This window comes from Schistocerca cancellata, chromosome 2 (genome assembly GCF_023864275.1).
Source record: "Schistocerca cancellata isolate TAMUIC-IGC-003103 chromosome 2, iqSchCanc2.1, whole genome shotgun sequence".
In the NCBI taxonomy this organism is placed as follows: Eukaryota; Metazoa; Arthropoda; class Insecta; order Orthoptera; family Acrididae; genus Schistocerca; species Schistocerca cancellata.
The window spans coordinates 469,220,468-469,240,531 of NC_064627.1; the positions used below are offsets into that span (position 1 = coordinate 469,220,468).

General features: G+C 38.9%; 1 protein-coding gene across 1 annotated transcript in view; it reads left to right on the forward strand.

Moving 5' to 3' along the window:
- The window catches only part of LOC126155223 (GATA-binding factor A-like), an 84,246-nt gene extending 67,003 nt beyond the window's left edge, over positions 1–17,243 (forward strand). Inside the window, exon 6 of the mRNA XM_049916215.1 lies at positions 14,911–17,243. Coding sequence (XP_049772172.1) covers positions 14,911–15,341 — 431 coding nt within the window. The 3' untranslated portion in view covers positions 15,342–17,243. The remainder of the gene's footprint in view (positions 1–14,910) is intronic.
- Positions 17,244–20,064: the final 2,821 nt, after the last annotated feature.

A 20,064-nucleotide genomic window follows, 5' to 3' on the forward strand; every position in this document is an offset into this window, starting at 1 on the left:
TACACACATTTCAAGCCACGCAGACACAAGGTAATACCGACAGAGGTAAACTGTAATTTGCACGACAAGAAACCTCACAAGGCCCTTTCAGGTTTTAATTGTGACTCAACAATAACGATAGTATTTCGCTCATGAGTATTTAAACAAGAACACATCCTTTCAGAGGTTAAATTTTCGAGTTTTATCATATAGACTACTAAAAGGAAGCACTTAATTTAAAAATTACTTCCTCGTTAGTAAATAAACACAGAAATAAAATTCATAAAATAATAAAAACTTAACACTAAGATCTGTTTGCGTTTTTACATGTAGGCTTAAAGTAAATCGAGCTTGTACTGGTAGCCAGGAATGCTGGTAAGCACTTGGGAACTAAGACCAAAGTAATGTTAGTTACTCAAAACTAGACAGCGTTGCCGGAGAGAACTCAAATTCAGTCTCTATAGCAAAGCCTCGCTCAAAGAACGATCAGCACGTTAATCACGTTTAACAAAAGGGCTAACCTTTGTCTTTCTACTCCAGTTCTTGGCTGCCTAGTAAGATACTGGTAGCTCAGTATGCACAAACCCTTTGAAACAGGAAACGTGCCGACTCTGAATGCGCAAACCCACGACCATGAATGCAGAGAGAAACATTATTTCTTCAAATGTCGTAGGCACACTTTGCACAGCCATCCAAAACAACGAACTGGACCTCAGTACTAGGACATCAACCTCAGTTACTATGCCAAACAGCCGACAAACACTGACAGTAGGAGTGATCATGGGTACGATTAAATCAGTTCAGTATACGACCTCTAGCGGGACGATAATGAACCTGTCGCCAGAGTACGAAGAGCACTGAGGTATAATGAGCAGCAGGTATCAATTCAACGCACACGCAATCTTGAACATACCATCTGACGGGTATGAGCGCCAACCCACTGTGACATTTTGTCACCACAGACATGCCAATATGGACAGCGCAATACCAAAACTAAAAAAAAGTGCATAAAATGCAACCGGGTTGTCGGTATTGCAAAGGAAGGGGATTATTTCAAACTGTTTCAAAAATGGTTCAAATGGCTCTGAGCACTATGGGACTTAACATCTGAGGTCATCAGTCCCCTAGAACTTAGAACTACTTAAACCTAGAATGAGATTTTCACTCTGCGCTAACCTAAGGACGACACACACACCCCTGCCCGAGGCAGGATTCGAACCTGCGACCGTAGCGGTCGCGCGGTTCCAGACTGTAGCGCCTAGAACCAGCGCTGGCCATTCCGGCCGGCTCAAACTGTTTCACAATAAGTGAAGCGGTCTGCGCCATGTATTAAAAAAGGTGCAAATTTATCATGATTATAAAAATAAAAAGTTGTAAACAGAATGAAATTTTCACTCTGCAGCGGAGTGTGCGCTGATATGAAACTTTCTTGGCAGATTAAAACTGCGTGCCGAGCCGAGACTCGAACTCTGGACCTTTGTCTTTCGCGGGAAAGTGCACTTGCCCGCGAAAGACAAAGGTCCAGAGTTCGACTCTCGGTTCGGCACGCCGTTCTAATCTGCCAAGAAAGTTGCGTAAGTAGTAAACATTCGGAAAGCATTTATAGTAAATAAAAGTAAAATAAGAATAATATTTTATTCAGTACTTTGTTTACAATATCAAATATGTGGCAGTGCGTCAGAGGACAATTAAGCTGGAATAAAGACTGCCCCACACGATCGTGCTGGTGCTTTTCCCATTAAATTTGTTGTAAAAAAATTTTAACTATTTTTTTCATTTTCTAATGTGCCGAGGAATTCAGAGGATTGTAAATAATTCACCCTTGTCTTTAAAAAAGTGGCCAGTTTGGAAAGGAGTAGGAATGATGCTGTCAGAGGTTACTTCAGAGGACCTGCAACATGACGTGAAATCAGAAACGGTGCAAATTGACACTGTTCGCATAACAAAACATTGCCTGAAGTAAGGGAAGCAATATCTGACGTATGTAGTCCTGGGACTCATCAAGAATACAAATGTTATCCTTGAATATATTGCCTTGCAATAACCCAATCAGTCACCGAGCATTCAGGCAGGACAAAATAAAATTGTATATTCAATCTACGAAACATGCCGCCTTCCTCAGATAACTGATTCCACTGGATGTATCAGCTTTTTGTAGTACGAAGTAGATAGTGTTTTATGTAGAGTGGTAGTTACGTAGGAAAATGAAGCACATACCAATCTGAACTGACAGTGTGCTCGAAGAAATTTCGCATGTTTTTTTCTTGTGATTTGCACGTTCTGTCGTGTCCAAATATGTTACTTCACTGTAGCACCGTCCATAAAGACTAAAGTGGAAAACTTCTTCCAAAATGTTAAGTTATTATCATTTGAAAAGATTACTTTGGATTTTGAGTCTGCTTCATTGTCTTCAACCTATACTTATCTTCAAATTGTGTGGTGACAGAAGATTGTGTGGAGCACATCATGGAGAGTATTTTGTGTGCAAAGTCGACATTAGAGGAAAAACGCACGTTCAGTTTGACTTCGCCACTAACAGAGTTCGTTTCTAAACAAAAAACAGTTAAGAACGAGAATATGACGAGGTGTTTGCGACCCAACGAAATGCGTTTGACGCAATCAGCAGTTCTCTTCGGCTGCAGGTTGCTGGTCTGTTATGCTGCTGCTGTCATCGGAGAATCTCGTAATTACTCTATTTGCATACTGGTTTACAAAGTATAGTCTGGAGAAGAGGTCTTGGCATCACTTTATGACAGCCTGTATACTAATGTGTTACTGAGCGAATAATTATTTCTCCTGGCCACCGCTTTTGGCGCGTATCGTGTACCTTAATTAATAACTGTCAGACATGACTGTATTATTTAATTCTAAAATTAATAATTAGTTCATGAGGAACATAATTTGAGTTTCTGGAAAACGTATCACTGAAATATTAAATATTCTGCACTTATATAATTATTTTGAACCGTAAATTCTAAAGTCAGCGGTAGTTTCATCTTCGTGAGCTCTTGCTCATTTTAAACAGTTTAGAGTAACTTTATGAGAGTGTAATACAGACTGGGAAGGATATTGATCTCGTTTCGTGAATACAGTTTCGAGTAGAAAAGGTGGTCCAGCTAGTGCATAAAATGCACGAGAGCTTCACCTTACGCTGCTCGTAGTTTACCAGTCACGCATATTTTTCAGTTCACAATTTTAAAGTTATTACTTTTTCTATACCATGTCATTGCAATAAACTTTTGTTTTTCGTACGTTATCACCTCGTTTTCAAAACAAAAAACTTCGTTTTCACTAATACATCGAAAAATGAAGATTTTTCTCTGAAAATGAAGCTATAATGCTTCGAAACCGATCTCCATTCTAAACATATTTGGCAGTGGCTTGTTTAATTTCTTTTTTTACAGACTTATTCCAGCTGTTGGTATTTGTACATAACGATCATTCCTTCGTACCGGGTGAAGCAATTATCATTTGAATGGATGACACTCCTGTCACAAGAGCCCCATTTATCAAAAGCTGGGAGAGGATGTCACGTACGTCATCTGCCTGCGAATCCTATAAAGCTTGGTTGTCGTTCTTCAACCGCGTGCGTGTTGTGTTTCTGACACGGAGATGGGGAACCAGTTCGAAATTTGCATAGACAGGTGTCGGAAACCGGTTAAATATCGCAAGCGGACTGCCCGATGGCCCAGACCTATCGTCATCACCACAGCAGGCCAGTTCTATGAGGCTGTAGCTGTCCTCTGTATCGCCCAAGGGAACTGACACTGAGAACCACGCAATTACAAATGTCTCTCAAATGCAATCGTCTCCAGTCTCTATGCCTGTAATCTTTCATGTGAACAGCGTCCCACGGAAACTGCAGTATACTAACATTAAGATACGAACTTTATAACCGGACATAAACTCTGTAGTAAACAGAGCACAAAACCTAAACTTCGCCGTTCGTAGGCGACGTTCTTACCATCTGGACGATCCGGACACCCGTCAGAGTCTGGTGCAAGCCTCAGTTAGCAGGAATTTTCGGGCGTATCCTGCTAGACGGGCACTTCAGTTTCATTACGGGGTACACACTACTACAGTCAGCAAGTTTCGTTTTCGAATATTACAAACCTTTTCTTTCCCCTTACATATAATCCACATTACGCACAAGGAATCAGTGTGTCACATGTTATCAAACTTAGTAGAAGCTATCTGACTTGAGAAAGGATAACATCGCGAAATCTGTCACACAATAATGACTATAACATATTTCGAAAGCTAATATACGTTTCGAAGGGACCGTTTTTCTTCAAGAAGGTACCTTACTTTATCTTACATACGTAATTGTCCATATGAATTCAGTGTAAGCGTACTTTCTTGACGTCCATGGTCATTCAACATCCATTCATACCTAATATACTGCGCCACCCTTCAGATACCACTAACGCCAACTTTGTACTGTGTTTCAGTAGCAGGAGATACAGTGTATGAACAAAGTGCACAACGTAGGTAAAACACAACGTCGGATAATATAGCTCACTATCGAAATACTATAATTAGTTGTTCTGACAAGATCTTGCCTACAGTCAACGAAGTAATCTATTGACTTGAAATAATCGTCTGTACTAACACAACGACGTCACGTAAGATTGTATATTCAGTTTCTCACGCTATAAGTTACACTACCGCTCGACATCACTATGTACGAAAGGAGGGACACAATAGCACTTTTCGTGGTATAATTGGGTCGGTGATAACGATCTGGATATTAATTACAACAACGCATCTGACTATCAGTGTAGGTTCGAAAGATAAACTACCACCAAAGCTAGTACCAATCACCAAAAAAATACTAAATGCGAGAGTCCACGGGGAGTAGCAATGATGTATTTACTTTCCAATAACCGCAACCTATAATGGAATATGTTCACAAAGCAAAGATGTAATTTCACACCGTTTATGTCCCGTAGTCAATCAACGATAACCTCTATAAGTAGCTCCTTGCTACAACAATATCCTTGACTCTTGAAATTTTATCACAATAAACTATTTACTTAATCTCAATATTTCAGAATTAAATGGACTAAGTTTTTATTAATAACTAATCACTTTTCCATAACACACAAATTTGCTTTCTCTGTCTAAAGATTAATTATCTTTCTTTTCGTTACAAATCGTTCACTGAAAAATACTATTCCTTGTCTTTAATTTCTTAGAACTTTGCTTTTACCAAATTACAAACTTTTACTTTATTGGCCTTTGGATTTACTTTATTCTGAAAAGGTATATTCCAGATATTAGTCTGCTTTGAAATAATCCTTTGATTATTTTTCCTTGTAGTAATTTTGGGCATAAAAGACAAGTCGGGTACTGCCTTTTTCAGTTTAAAACTGTTTTCTTTATAACCTGTAATTAAATCAACTACAAGTACAAGTCAGCGTTTTATTTTTCGAGTGCTAGTATCTCTTGAAAATCCCACTAAGCGGAAATGTAATTTAAAAAAATCAAACAAAAAACCTGAGTGTCACCGCCACTTTTCAGCTATATGAACTTGAATTAATCAGACAAAGCTCAACCGCTTCAGGCGTTGACTTCTGCGACCCACCAATATTTAACCCTCGAAACACAGCACTCGATGATCTATTTCAGAGAGAATTAGAGTGTTCTCTTTTAAATGGTTCTTTATTTGTCGCTTAGGGACAAGTGGAAAAGTTACCACATACTCAATAAACTTACGATTGTTTCTCAATAAATAACTATTGCGTAGGACGACCATTCTCTTTAATATAGACTACACATTCAGTGCATCCAACGAGATTTCGCGAATTTCCTATATTGCGACGCTCACGCCGAAGTCACACAATAAATTCTATCCAAATGTCGCTTAGTCACTACTCCTTAGTGCTTGCGCACACCTATACAACCTTAACTAGTACACTGCAACGCTACTACTTCGTAGTGCATGCTTTAATCCTCAACCACAAAACAAGTAAACGACTTCGCGTGAACACGTCTCTTCACATACACCATCCAACGGAAAATCTCACAAAAATATGGAAATACGATCCGCCTACCATTGCGTGACTATTAAACAGCACAACGCATCATTGATCACAAATTACAGAAACTAATCTCACACTTCAATGAGTCGGAGCTTTTCCTAAACGTGGTGAGTCTACACTCTACCAGAAATCGGCGAAATAATCATTTCCTAATAATCAGCTAATCTTCTCAAAAATACCTTTTTAAACGACTTAGAACAATTTGTGTTCCGTACCCAATGCAGACTAGTTCATGTATCGTACGTGTGAACCGATGCCATCACACTCGAGATAATTTCTCTGCAGGCTCATTACTCGAAAGATACTCGGACACTACTCCTGAAAGTCTAAAAGGACAAGCATAGAACCATTCTCTGTGAACAAACATATCGCTCTTTAACAATAAGTGTTTCTTCTTTGCAGTAGCTGGTAAACGGTTTAGTGGTCAGCTGCATCGTAGCTGTTATCTTTGCCGCACGGCGTGATTCAGCAATCGGCTGGGAGTTGCAAACTCGCTGACTTGACAGGACACGGCTTTTCTCGACCATCAAGTGTCACGTACCTGCAACGTTTTAATACAAAAGTTTAAGAAAGCGATATAAACAATATAATCTCTTCATTCTTCTAGCACTTAAAAATCGACAGTAAGTTGAGGCGATACAAACAAGTGATGCGCTTTTTCCGGGATGAAGACGATATGGCGCATTACACTATCTGATGTTCTCGCCTATTAATAGCGAAGATGCCAGTCCAAACTATGAACATGCTTGTAATTATTTTCCATTCAGTGGTCGGAGTTTCAGCGTCATTTTCGTGTGAAATAAAAACAGACAATATTAGTCACAAAACAATTTTTAATTTTCATTGCCATTTTCTATTAGTTAATAGGCATATACCTATTACAGTACCCGTAGTTTCTTGATCGACTCAGACTTGTTCAGCCTTATTGTAAACACATTTTACTGTAAAAGGTACTCTGCCCTATTCATTGTCATAATCTGTTGATTCCATTTTTTTTCTGTAACAGTCAGTTTCATTTATTAGGCAATCAGTGTTCAATTTCTTGGTAATGTCACTTTTTGTAAGGGTCTCGTCTAGTATATCTTTTCTGTTTTGCGAAATATTATTTCTGGTAACTGAATTGGGCTGTGTCATCGTTCGATAGTAGTGAATAATTTGTTACCATATAAGACAGTTGAATCAATTTATAATATCTAATATTGGTTAGTTGCCTATTTTGTTTCATCAGTAAATATTTATCATTCCATTATAGTCCCAAATTACAGTAGTATTTTATTTATAGCATAACTATTTTATAAACCGAAAAAATTTAAGAGATTCATTGTTTATTGTTTTAGTTTATTGAACCACCTGAGGGGCATCATCAGTGCTCTTTATCCCTTACATTGTATTCCTTACCAGCTTCGCGAGAAACATAAATGTGTACGTCATTGTTTGCTGTAGACGTGATAACACCATTTGCTATTTACTCTTGGGTAAATAACGAATGTCAATAACGAATGTAGCCCATTTCAGCTGATGCACCCAAAAAATGGAAAACTTGTGCTATATGAAATAAGTTTGCATTTCCAGTTTGTATTTTTATTTATGGACTGTAATTTAATTTAGTCTTCATAAAGTAACTGAAAAATGACTACCTGTGGGGGGAACACCAGCTTGACTGGACAGTGATGGGGAAGAAAATCAGTTATGGAGGAACTATTCCAGAATCCGCCTGAAGTGTTTTAGGCGAGTTACAGTGAATCCATGCACAGAGACATTAAATGTAATAGATGATAATTCTTTATTCCATTCAATCCGGTGTAATTGCTTGATCGTCTCTGCTTCCTGTATTTTGCTTTATGTTATCAATACGTGTGTTACTATTCCCTAAAGGAAATTAAAAACAGGAAAGCAACTCGGACGGATAAACTAAACACAGGGCTATGAAAATGTGGAGGTATGATGTTACATAACAGGTGGTTATACATTTTCAACCAAGTCTTGCAGACAAATCATAGAAACCAGGAGAAGTAATATACACGTTCAGGAAAGGTGACCAGAAACATTACAAAAATTATAGAGATATAAGTCTTCTTAAATCAATGTATGTGTTAGACGCAAAAATTATCAATACAGACTTAAAACAGTTTCGGAAATTCTCATTAGTGAAGAATGGGCTGGGTTTAAAAAAGGAAGATCAGCCGCAGACAATGTATTTACTCTGAAACAATTAACAGAGAAAGTGCTAGAACATAACCTGCAAGCGCACAAAGAATTTGTAGATTTTGGTTAAGGCTTTTGAAATAAGAACAGAAACTAAATGTAAAGTGTAATGGACATCCCAAAAAATTAGTAACGGCTGTAAGAAGTCTATGTTACGGAAGTGATGCCCCGCAGTTTCGTAAATATTTGAACATCGTTATGGCTTCCGACTGAGAGCTACTGACAAAATTCCTTTATGGAAAACCAGTTCCTGTCCACGAACCATCATCAGGTTCATAAAAATATTTACATCATATTAGACGATAAAATCAATGGCATTAAATAATAAAGTCCATGGATTCATCAATGTTGTTAAATACTAAAGTATTACATCATCAATCATAAAAATGTGCCGAAATGTACAACTTGCTCTATACCACTTCAGTTACCTTCATAAACAATACGACACTGAGGCTTCTAAGACGAAGACTACAGTGAAGGCTTCCTGGGGTAAAGATTCTGACCGATGGAAAGTCGCTGTGGATAATATGATTTTACAACAAGTGTCAGCCTTCACATAAGTAGGAAGTCATATTGGCCTAGACAGCACAAAGATCTAGATGTAAAATTAGCTAGATTTGGAAATAAGATCAGACGAGAAACCAGAGTAAAAATTTTATGAAACTATAGCTCCTCTAGCACTTCGTCATGGGAGACCTGCAAAAATTCCATTAGCTAAAACAGAAGAGCAGAAATGAAATTTCTAAGATTTTAAAAAGCTGCTAAAGAACGAATCCCATAAAAAATGAAACAGGTGCGACAAGAACTAAAAGTAGAGCCAATTAACAGCAGAATAACCAAACATCACAACACCTGGTACGAACGTACAGAGAAATGGCAGTGAACGACTTCCTAAACTTGCTATAGCTTATAAAGCGACGGGCGTTGGAAGAGCTAAGAAGTGATGGACAGACAATTTGTGAAGATGGAATATGCTGAATGCTTAGATGAAGAAGAATTAATTCCCTTGATATCATACATACAGGTGATATATTATACAAACATTGTAGAAGGAATTATATGATACCTCTATGAAGTATAGTGATTTGTCACGGTTTTAATTTGTTGCCAGAAGGTGAATGGCTTATTTGTAAAAGAACCTGTTCGTTGCCAGACAAGTATTAGGTACCGTAAACGGAATTTTGTCGAAACTCCCCGTCACTTGTCGCCGCAGTGGCTGCGGTGTACTGTAGGTAATGCCATACTCCGACACGTAGTGTTAAGCGATACCAGTAATCAACTAAACGTGCACTGCCGAAATCACAAGAAGGCATTACTAAAATGCGACGCTGCTATTGTTTTAAAATTTTTCATTTTACAATTAAAACGGTGGATGTTCGGAAGCTGACAGAGATGTTTCTTTACAGTGAGCATTCAAAGAAACAATGTTGTGGAAAAATCAAAATCTCATGTCATAGTTATCACGTAATGACTTCTTTTTACGATCTTCGTTAAGGCCTAACTCAACAGTGGCGCCTCGAACCCCTTTGCTCAACTATTTATTGATAATCGATCGTTTTGATAAAAAAAAGCTTTACAACTGATTTGCATAATTTCTTCATAGTTGCGCTTTCTTCAGCGACGGATTTCGTGAACGTCGACCATAGTTCCTTATTGTTCCAAGAAACACCGATATTGTGCACAACATGGATGAAGAAGGTTGATATGTGATGGCTAACCGTGAGATAGAGGGGTTCTTAGGAATGTAAGATGCGACATAAAGTCGCGCAGAAGACCTGCGACTATGTTGTAAACTTGAGAACACATATTATGTCAATGCTAAATGGATCGCTACCTATGAGATGATCCTCTTTTATTCACAATTTGAAACTGACGCTTTTCGAGAGCGAGCCGTGTTCAGAACATCTAAAAGAATAGCCTTCAAACAAACTAAGGCGTCACATGAAACTATTCTCAACATCAGTGCTTAATTGTCTGAAAAATGGTAAATTCTGTTTCTGTAACAGTGACTCTATATTAGTTATGCGCTGATGGTGAGGACAGAGCTGTTGTTGTTGTGGTCTTCAGTCGTGAGACTGGTTTGATGCAGCTCTCCATGCTACTCTATCCTGTGCAAGCTTCTTCATCTCCCAGTAGTTACTGCAACCTACATCTTTCTCAATCTGCTTAGTGTATTCATCTCTTGGTCTCCCTCTACGATTTTTACCCTACACGCTGCCCTCCAATGTTAAATTTGTGATCCCTTGATGCCTCAGAACATGTCCTACCAACCGGTTCCTTCTTCTTGTCAAGTTGCGCCACAAACTTCTCTTCTCTCCAATCCTATTCAATACTTCCTCATTAGTTATGTGATCTACCCATCTATTCTTCAGCATTATTCTGTAGCACCACGTTTCGAAAGCTTCTATTCTCTTCTTGTCCAAACTATTTATCGTCCATGTTTCACTTCCATACATTGCTACACTGCATACAAATACTTTCAGAAATAACTTCCTGACACTTAAATCTATACTCGATGTTAACAAATTTATGTTCTTCAGAAACGCCTTTCTTGCCATTGTCAGTCTACATTTTGTATCCTCTCTGCTTCGACCATTATCAGTTATTTTGCTCCCCAAATAGCAAAACTGCTTTACTACTTTAAGTATCTCATTTCCTAATCTAATTCCCTCAGCATCACCCGACTTAATTCGACTACATTCCATTATCCTTGTTTTGATTTTGTTGATGTTCATCTTATATCCTCCTTTCAAGACACTGTCCATTCCGTTCAACTGCTATTCCAAGTCCTTTGCTGTCTCTGATAGAATTACAATGTCATCGGCGAACCTCAAAGATTTTATTTCTTCTCCATGAATTTTAATACCTACTCCGAATTTTTCTTTTGTTTCCTTTACTGCTTGCTCAGTATGCAGATTGAATAACATCGGAGAGAGGCTACAACCCTGTCTCACTCCGTTCTCAACCACTGCTTCCCTTTCATGCCCCTCGACTCTATTAACTGCCATCTGGTTTCTGTACAGATTGTAAATAGCCTTTCGCTCCCTATATTTTACCCCTGCCACCTTCAGAATATAAAGAGAGTATTCCAATCAACATTGTCAAAAGCTTTCTCTAAGTCTATAAATGCTAGAAACGTAGGTTTGCCTTTCCTTAATGTTTCTTCTAAGGTAAGTCGTAAGGTCAGTATTGCCTCACGTGTTCCCATATTTCAACGGAATCCAAACTGATCTTCCCCGAGGTCAGCTTCTACCAGTTTTTCCATTTGTCTGTAAAGAATTCGCATTAGTACTTTGCAGCTGTGACTTATTAAACATCTGTCTACACCTGCTTTCTTTGGGATTGGAATTATTATATTCTTCTTGAGGTCTGAGGGTATTTCGCCTATCTCATACATCTTGCTCACCAGATGGTAGAGTTTTGTCAGGACTGGCTCTCCCATGGCCGTCAGTAGTTCTAATAGAATGTTGTCTACTTCCGGGGCCTTATTCCGTTTCAGGTCTTTCAGTGCTGTGTCAAACTCTTCGCGCAGTATCGTAGCTCCCATTTCATCTTCATCTACATCCTCCCCCATTTCCATAATATTGTCCTCAAGTACATCGCCCTTTGTATAGACCCTCTGTATACTCCTTCCACCTTTCTGCTTTCCCTTCTTTGCTTAGAAGTAGGTTTCCATCTGAGCTCTTGATATTCATACAAGTGGTTCTCTTTTCTCCAAAGGTCTCTTTAATTTTCCTGTAGGCAGTATCTATCTTACCCCTAGTGAGATAAGCCTCTACATCCTTACATTTGTCCTCTAGCCATCCCTGCTTAGCCATTTTGTACTTCCTGTCGATCTCATTTTTGAGACATTTGTATTCCTTTTTGCCTGCTTCATTTACTGCATTCTCATATTTTCTCCTTTCATCAATTAAATTCAATATTTCTTCTGTTACCCAAGGATTTCTACTAGCCCTCGTCTTTTTACCTACTTGATCCTCTGCTGCCTCATTACTTCATCCCTCAGAGCTACCCATTCTTCTTGTACTTCATTTCTTTCCCCCATTCCTGTCAACTGTTCCCTTATGATCTCCCTGAAACTCTGTACAACCTCTGGTTTAGTCAGTTTATCCAGGTCCCATCTCCTTAAATTCGCACCTGTTTGCAGTTTCTTCAGTTTTAATCTACAGTTCATAGCCAATAGATTGTGGTCATAGCCCACATCTGCCCCTGGAAATGTCTTACAATTTAAAACCTGGTTCCTAAATCTCTGTCTTACCATTATGTAATCTATCTCATACCTTCTAGTATCTCCAGGATTCTTCCATGTATACAACCTTCTTTTATGACAGAGCTAGTGACGTATTATTTTGTATGAAGGCTATTGTTTTTAATGGTCTGAAGATGGGCTGCATTACCATTGACATAGTAAGTGTTCTCATGCATCGAAGACAGATCATTCGATTCTGCAGGAACATTCAGTTGCGAAAAAGTCTGTTCCTGCTGGAATGCGCACAATTTTGCCGAAGCTCAAAAAAAGGCTCGTGTCAATTAGTGTTAGGAAATCATCAAAAAATTCCGCTGAAGAAGTGAAAAATTCATGTAATCATCGTAAGAGGGGATAAAACATATTGGACATATCCAACGAGCCGGAACCTTAGTAGCAGTAGAGGTTCCAAGATGAACCGAAACAAAAAAAATTTTTTTTTTGTTTTCCACGAACTTCAAGTAAATGTTCGTTTGCTCCTTTCTTCTCGACCTTTGCTTTGGATCAGAAGTAGTTAATGGCTACTGATACATATCAGTTTAATTGCCACAAGTCGTCGATGAAATTAAGAAAAAACGACCCAAAACTTAGTATCATGCAGTTTTAAACATGGCTGTTTCTCAGCAACTGTATAGAATTTTCAAACATATGAATCATACAGTCATCCGGTTGCATGTAAGTGTTAGGTACATTGGCCTATGTTTCAACACCAACTAAAGATGTCTTCGTCAGAGTGAAATTTTGAGAAACCGTAAAATTACGCAGCAAGAAAGCAATGGTCAGAATTTAGAGCAGCTATTCTCAAGTCCAAAATAAAATCGGTTCCGCACACAGTTTTAATCTGCCAGGAAGTTTCTTATCAGCGCACACTTCGCTGCAGTCAAAATTTCATTGTGAAAAGGAATGTGACGTATGCCTAGCTAGGAACAACATCAGACTTCTAGCTAGGCATATGCGACAAGGCTAGAACGTGTGTTATTTTATTTTTGACTTGAGCATAGCTGCTGTAAATTCTGGCTGTTGCTTTCTGCCAACGTAATTTTACGGTTTCTCGGTTGGTTGGTTGGTTGGGTGGTTGGTTCGGGGAAGGAGACCAGACAGCGAGGTCAGCGGTCTCATCGGATTAGGGAAGGACGGGGAAGGAAGTCAGCCGTGCCCTTTGAAAGGAACCATCCCGGCATTTGCTTGGAGCGATTTAGGGAAATCATGGAAAACCTAAATCAGGATGGCCGGACGCGGGATTGAACCGTCGTCCTCCCGAATGCGAGTCCAGTGTCTAACCACTGCGCCACCTCGCTCGGTACGGTTTCTCGAAATTTCACTCTGATGAAGACATCCTTAGTAGGTGTCGAAACCTAGGTCAATGTAATTAATAGTTAATTGCAATCGGTTGACAGTATAACTCCTATGCTTGAAAACTTCGTACCATTATACATCATGACAGCTGAGATGCCAGACGGAACCTTGAAAAACTGATTGCTTCATGTAGTAAACGTCGAATTAATCTCTTTCTGCAGCATTCACGTGACTTGTTGCATAACAAAACCTTTTGCTCACTTGTCTTTGAAAAACAGCACAAGTGAGAGAAGGACTCACTCTCTGAGTGCTCCATATAAACGTAATTATGTATATAGATAGACTATACACGGATTTTGATTCAGTTTGAGGGTATCGGAATATGTGACGTAAATGGCCGAATCTTGTGACTGCATTGATTTGGAAACTAAAGTTTTTTAGACCGCTAAGTGAAGAGAGACTTTAGAATTTCATACATATTTTGACTTGATACCTCTACCCCTTCCCGGAAGAAAATGTATTTTAACAGACGGCCATGTCTTTTGACTGCTTTGAGTTATAACTTTAAATTTTTTTTATACCACCTACGGACCGTAGACTTTAGTATTTGACATAAACTGAAACTTGTCAGCTCTACAGGTTCCTGAAAGAAAAGGGGTCTTAAAAGACGAAAAGACAGTCAGACGAACAACAAACTGATCCTATGAGGGTTCCGTTTTTGTCAATACAGATACAGAACCCTAAAAATATTCGTGTAGATATCGATTTTCATCACCACCAGAAGCTGTAGATTCCTTCTAAAACCATGTTGTATAGATGCCAACGTCAGAATAGAAAAAAAGTTCCCAGAAATAGTTCGAAGGCTTGCAAAACTGAATAGATTTTAAAGGCGAATATTTTCCTCCATTGTTTTTGGAAAAACGCTAGAGTCGGTCCTCGTATCCCACAAGACTCCAGAATGAAAATACTTCTGTTACTTCGTTCCAGCGCTCCACTGTGACAACACCGACTTTGTACCTTTTTAATTCTTGACACGACTTAACGTGATTAATTTCACTCTCTTACAAAGACTTTCTACATTTTATTGAATCCATATAATAGTTCAACTGTTTGAAAAACTTTTTACGCCTATACTTGCAGACAAGAAGAGCCCATCTGGAGACCACCGCAGCCATCACCTGCAGCAGCAGCAGAAACAAGAAGAACGGCAGCAGCAGCAGCAGCAGCAGCAGTACCTGGCACAGACGATGATCCCAGCTTGCATCGTCAAGACGGAGCCTCCAGAAAGTGGAAGGCAGCACCACTCGTACCACCAAGGCCACCAGCAGCAGCACGTGGCGCACCAGTCGCACCACCAGCTGGCCCACCACCAGGCTGCTCAGCACCACCACCAACAGCAGCATCACCAGCACCATCACCACCATCAACAGCAGCAGCAACAACACCAGCACCAGCAACACCAGCACCAGACCTTCCCATTCGCGCCTCCAGCTGGGGACGTCAGTGCTTACATCATGGGTCACCACCACCATCACCACATGGCAGCCACCAAGTTAATGGCAACTACTTAAATCCGTGTGTTTTGAGTCCCCTGTGTTGGTTCGAGTTGTTGTGCGCGTCCTGGGCGTATAAACAATTTGTTTTTGCTAGCGTCCAGCTTTTAAATGCGTTGAGTAACATCGCTTATCCATTATGCACCATTATCCATAGAATGTGAGCGATAAGCGAACTGGACAAACATTCTTAATTATAATCGAAGTGCTCGATCTGTGTTAAGCGCCTGATTATTTGTACAGGATGTAACTAAATTCTCTTTACAGACTTTGAGGAAAGGTTCCTTACAACGAGTGAAGAAAAAAACGTGTGGCAAACATGGGCTTTAAAATTCATACCTTAAGAGCTATATAGAAGAGGTGTTTCACAGTAGTGAACGTGAGCAAGTACTCAGAGCTTATAAAGAGTGCATTTTAGAGCCCATGTTTACTGGACTTTTTTTCTTCTTTTGGTTCATAATACCTCCTCCCAAAAAGATTAAGTAGAAGAAGTATGTTTCACAGTATCGAAGATCAAAAATTGCTCATAGGTCTTAAGTTATGCGTTTTAGAATCCGTGTTTATTGGGATTTTTTCTTGCTTTGATGTAAGGAACCTGTTCTCAAAGTGTGTACAGGGAATTTAGCTACGCCCTGTGTATACTGCAAGCGTAAAAGTGCCATACTGTAGAAAAAAGCGTTCTCGACCGTGTGATCAACTTCGACTTTCGAGAGTATTCCTCAATCTGTCATTGAAAATTAATTATGCGACTGGCAGAAATTAATTATGTAAGAATAGGTTTTCAAGTTTCTTTAATTTATTATGCACCGTGGTCTGTGTAGAAGTTTCGCAACAAAGTGTTAAGAAGTGACCTACTACGTTCTTAATTTATACAAATAAATAAAAGTTCAAGAATAAGAACTTAAAAGTTCACTGCTATTACGCTGTTGTAAGTGTACATACATTAAAATATTCATATTCTCTCCTTAGGCATTGTGATACACCGTTGTAACAATTATCATGACAAACTGCAACGTGTTACAACACGTAGATTACGAACAAAACGATTTCCTGACAATCATCATTTTGCAAATGAAACTGAATGTGCAAAACACTCTAAGTTTCGAAGTGCTGTAGTTGAGTCTTTCTTTTGCGTGGGTTAAAATTGTTTGGATACGAAAGCGGCATGAAAAACAATGCGATTTACTAGTTGTCTGTTCTCGACCGTTCTTCGTGTGTCTTCATCAGCGCAAAAACCAATGTGAATTTATTTCTCACTAAGAGGTATGGTGCAACTCATTGCGATGATAGCATTCTCAGTGCCTCATATTGAGATAACATCTCACTGTCAGATAATTTTTGGTAAATACTCGTTAGACTATTCAAAAAATGTAAATTCACATAATACTTCTCAAACTATGGATTTTGCAGAGTAAACATCGCCTACGGAGAGGATTTTTTTCATGTGACGAATGGGAAGAACTATTTGAATTTATGAGTATGGTGTTTCGTGCATTAGAAGCTTCGAGGGCTTCCCCACCTTTTTCGCAAACTCTGATACTAATTTCCGAAGCGACAGCCCGGGCACACACATGTGTTACATCAGCCGTTAGCCAGACAAAAAGATTATGAACATTTATGAAAGAAATGTTAACGAATGAACTTTTTTTATAATGAAATGAGCTGCAATGTCACATTCGTATTTTAAGATTTTCTCCGTCGTAATCGAATCATTTAATTTATCCATTGTAATATGAAGTGCAATGATCTGTCATAATTTATAACATGCTTTGCTTAAATCACTGCATCGAAATAGAAAATCACTGTTCTGCGCAACAAACAAATAGGTATTTGTAGTTGTACTGTATGTATTACAAACCATAGTAATATTAGAAGTGTTGATTCGTTTTGTAAATGTCGTTGTATTCCCTGTAGTCTTAATTAAACGATTTCGCATAGTAATTTTCATTGTATTATTTACGCCGTTAATGTACTAGTTAGAATTATGTTCATCTCACCGAAGACCTCAAGTGAATCAAGCACTTGTGTGTCGGCGATCCTCATCCTCAGGGCCGTATTCATCTTCTTGTGTGCAAGTGAGGGACTCTCATGTATATTCGATCGGCAATGTAGGGGTGAGTGTTTCCTTCCTGCTCCTAGAACTTTTCACAAGGTAATGGAACTTATTAGCGTCTGAAACCAAAATTACTGTCAGTGGTGTGTGATACCACAGAACTCAGCAGCTCTTTTGTAGAGGTCAAAACAAATCTGTATCGACGATGGTATCATTGCAGCTTTTTGACTCGCCTCCCTTCAGGTGAAATTATTTGGTTTCTCCACCCGTCTCAGAACTGCCAACTAATGTTTCCAATAAGGCATGTAGAAAAGAAAGTCAAGTATAGCAATCGGTTTTCCATTGTCGCAGAGGCCGCGATTTTACAAAAATCAACTTTCAGTATATGGCACATACACAACTGGTCGAGTTTGGAAATTGTTATTATTATATGTATGACCTGTTTCAAACACATTTTGTCAAGCAGGAATATACTCTTTTCAAAAATAAACCTCTTTCCTGTTCGATCGTTGTAGACCTCGAGAGGAATACGTGAAGCTTCTGAGTATGTTATTTATCAGTAGACTATCTGTTTACGCTTTAACTTGTAGAAAATGAATATCTTGGAAAGTATTTGAAAAATAAATATTTGTTACCATTAAACGTATTTCATATACCGTGAATGCAAGTGGATAACAAACTGCCACACATATCGACAACTTAAGCCTTAAGCCTTAAGCTTAGAAATACCTCTCATTCTGTTGTCGTGCAGACGAGACTGTTAGGATGCATTGCACACATTCATACAATATTGCCCTTTGGCACAATGATATGGAGCAATGCTCTTAATATCATGAAAGTATTTATTCTATAGCAACGTGAAATAAGAGATTATGTAAAGTTGATTAAGGAACATCTAGCGGATCTCTTTTCAGAAAACTGTAGGGTTTTTATACGCACGAATCAATTACTTTTTAATGGTATTTACGCAGAATAATAAGAGTGAATTTAAGATCAGCCACGGCTATAGAAGTAAACCTTTCTTCCACGTCACTGTCTATGGTACAGAATTGTATTTTAGTTCTGGGACAAAGGTTTCTAACAGACTGCCGTAGACATCAGGCAGGGAATTGGAAATCTCCAGATAATTAAATCCAAGTAAGAGTACTTCATTAGCCCCTCCATCTACAAGCAATGTGAAGTTCGGTTAACACTAATGTTAATATTACACAGGTTTCCAACTTTTCCAATCTGTTGACGTCTGAATTCAGTATAGTTACATAAAAGCTTAGTATGAAGTAGCGGATTGAAGTAGCAGCGAGTTATGTAAGGGGAAAAGCAGTGACTTTTTGAACAGTGATCTAAAAGTACTTTCATTATTATCAGTATGTGTAGCTCAACGTTATTTGTTGTCGTGATACTTTAGACCTGGAGTCGGTTTCATTCTGATATTGTATAACTTGACACTTTCACATCCCTGAAGGCTCTTTTTTATGATGTGATTTATGCAACACGGTATCTGAATACATGAATGGATCAATCAGTCAATAAGACAGTTAATCAGTCAGTCAATGAATATGTGATCACCAACACAGGATTATACACATTTCGACTGCTTTTCTTCGATAACAATAAAATGTCTTGGTGGTAGTAACCTACTGTCGGCCTCCACCTGAAACTAATTGGTACTCCATGTCTCTTTAAGTAGTTCGACCGACTGTGCCTGTGAGGCTAGCTGAAATAACTGAACAAATAACGAATGCGAGATTAATCTTACTCGACGAGTCCTCTGAAAGACTAATCGCTCAATTTAATCGGATCAATGTAGACTTTCAAATCAGCTTTTCTAAAGTCCGAACTTATGACCTCGCACTCAGGGTATTCCTTCTCAGCTTTCTTGCGAGGCAAAAGAAAGACAGCAACAGTCAGAATTTCTTGATTTCCAAGTTGTACCTTCATATGGTATGTAGAAAACAAGAAGCACAGAGATTACACCATTATTTTACTTTCATACACTTTGATCATAAATTGACAAGTCAGATTTGAAATATGCACTTAGAATGAGTTTGGGAGATGAAAAATCGCTTTTTTAATATAGAAACATTAAAAAATAGTATCTGAAGATGAGAGAACATTATAATAGTAAACCCCGAACCCAGTACTAGTTTAACAGCAAATGGTTCTCGAAAGTGACTAGTTTTTTCCATAAATCAAATGCCTGTTTTACATACTTGATAAGCTTGCAGATGCAGTTTGCATGAATAAACAGTGGTTGGTGTGAAACTTCCTGGCAGATTAATACTGAGTGCCAGCATGAGACTCGAACGCAGAACCTTTGCCTTTCGCGGGCAAGTGCTTTACCGACTTTTATTTTTGTTTTGTTCCATATTGTTCGTTGCATTTGTTCGGTGCGGATGTCCCATGACACCCGTTCAAGTTCAGTGTTGAGCCGTTGGCTCAGTTTTTTATTACAGAGGGCAGATAACCCTCTGACCGAACACACTGAGCTACCGTGCTGGCGCCGACTGAGCTACCGATGCACGACTCAGGTGCCGTCCTCACAGCTTTACTTCCGCCAATATCTCGTCTCCTACCTTCCAAACTTCACAGAAGCTCTCCTTTCTTCCAGGAGCGCTACTTCTGCAAGTTTCGCAGGAGAGCTTCTGTGAAATCTGGAAGGTAGGAGACGAGATACCGGCGGAAGTAAAG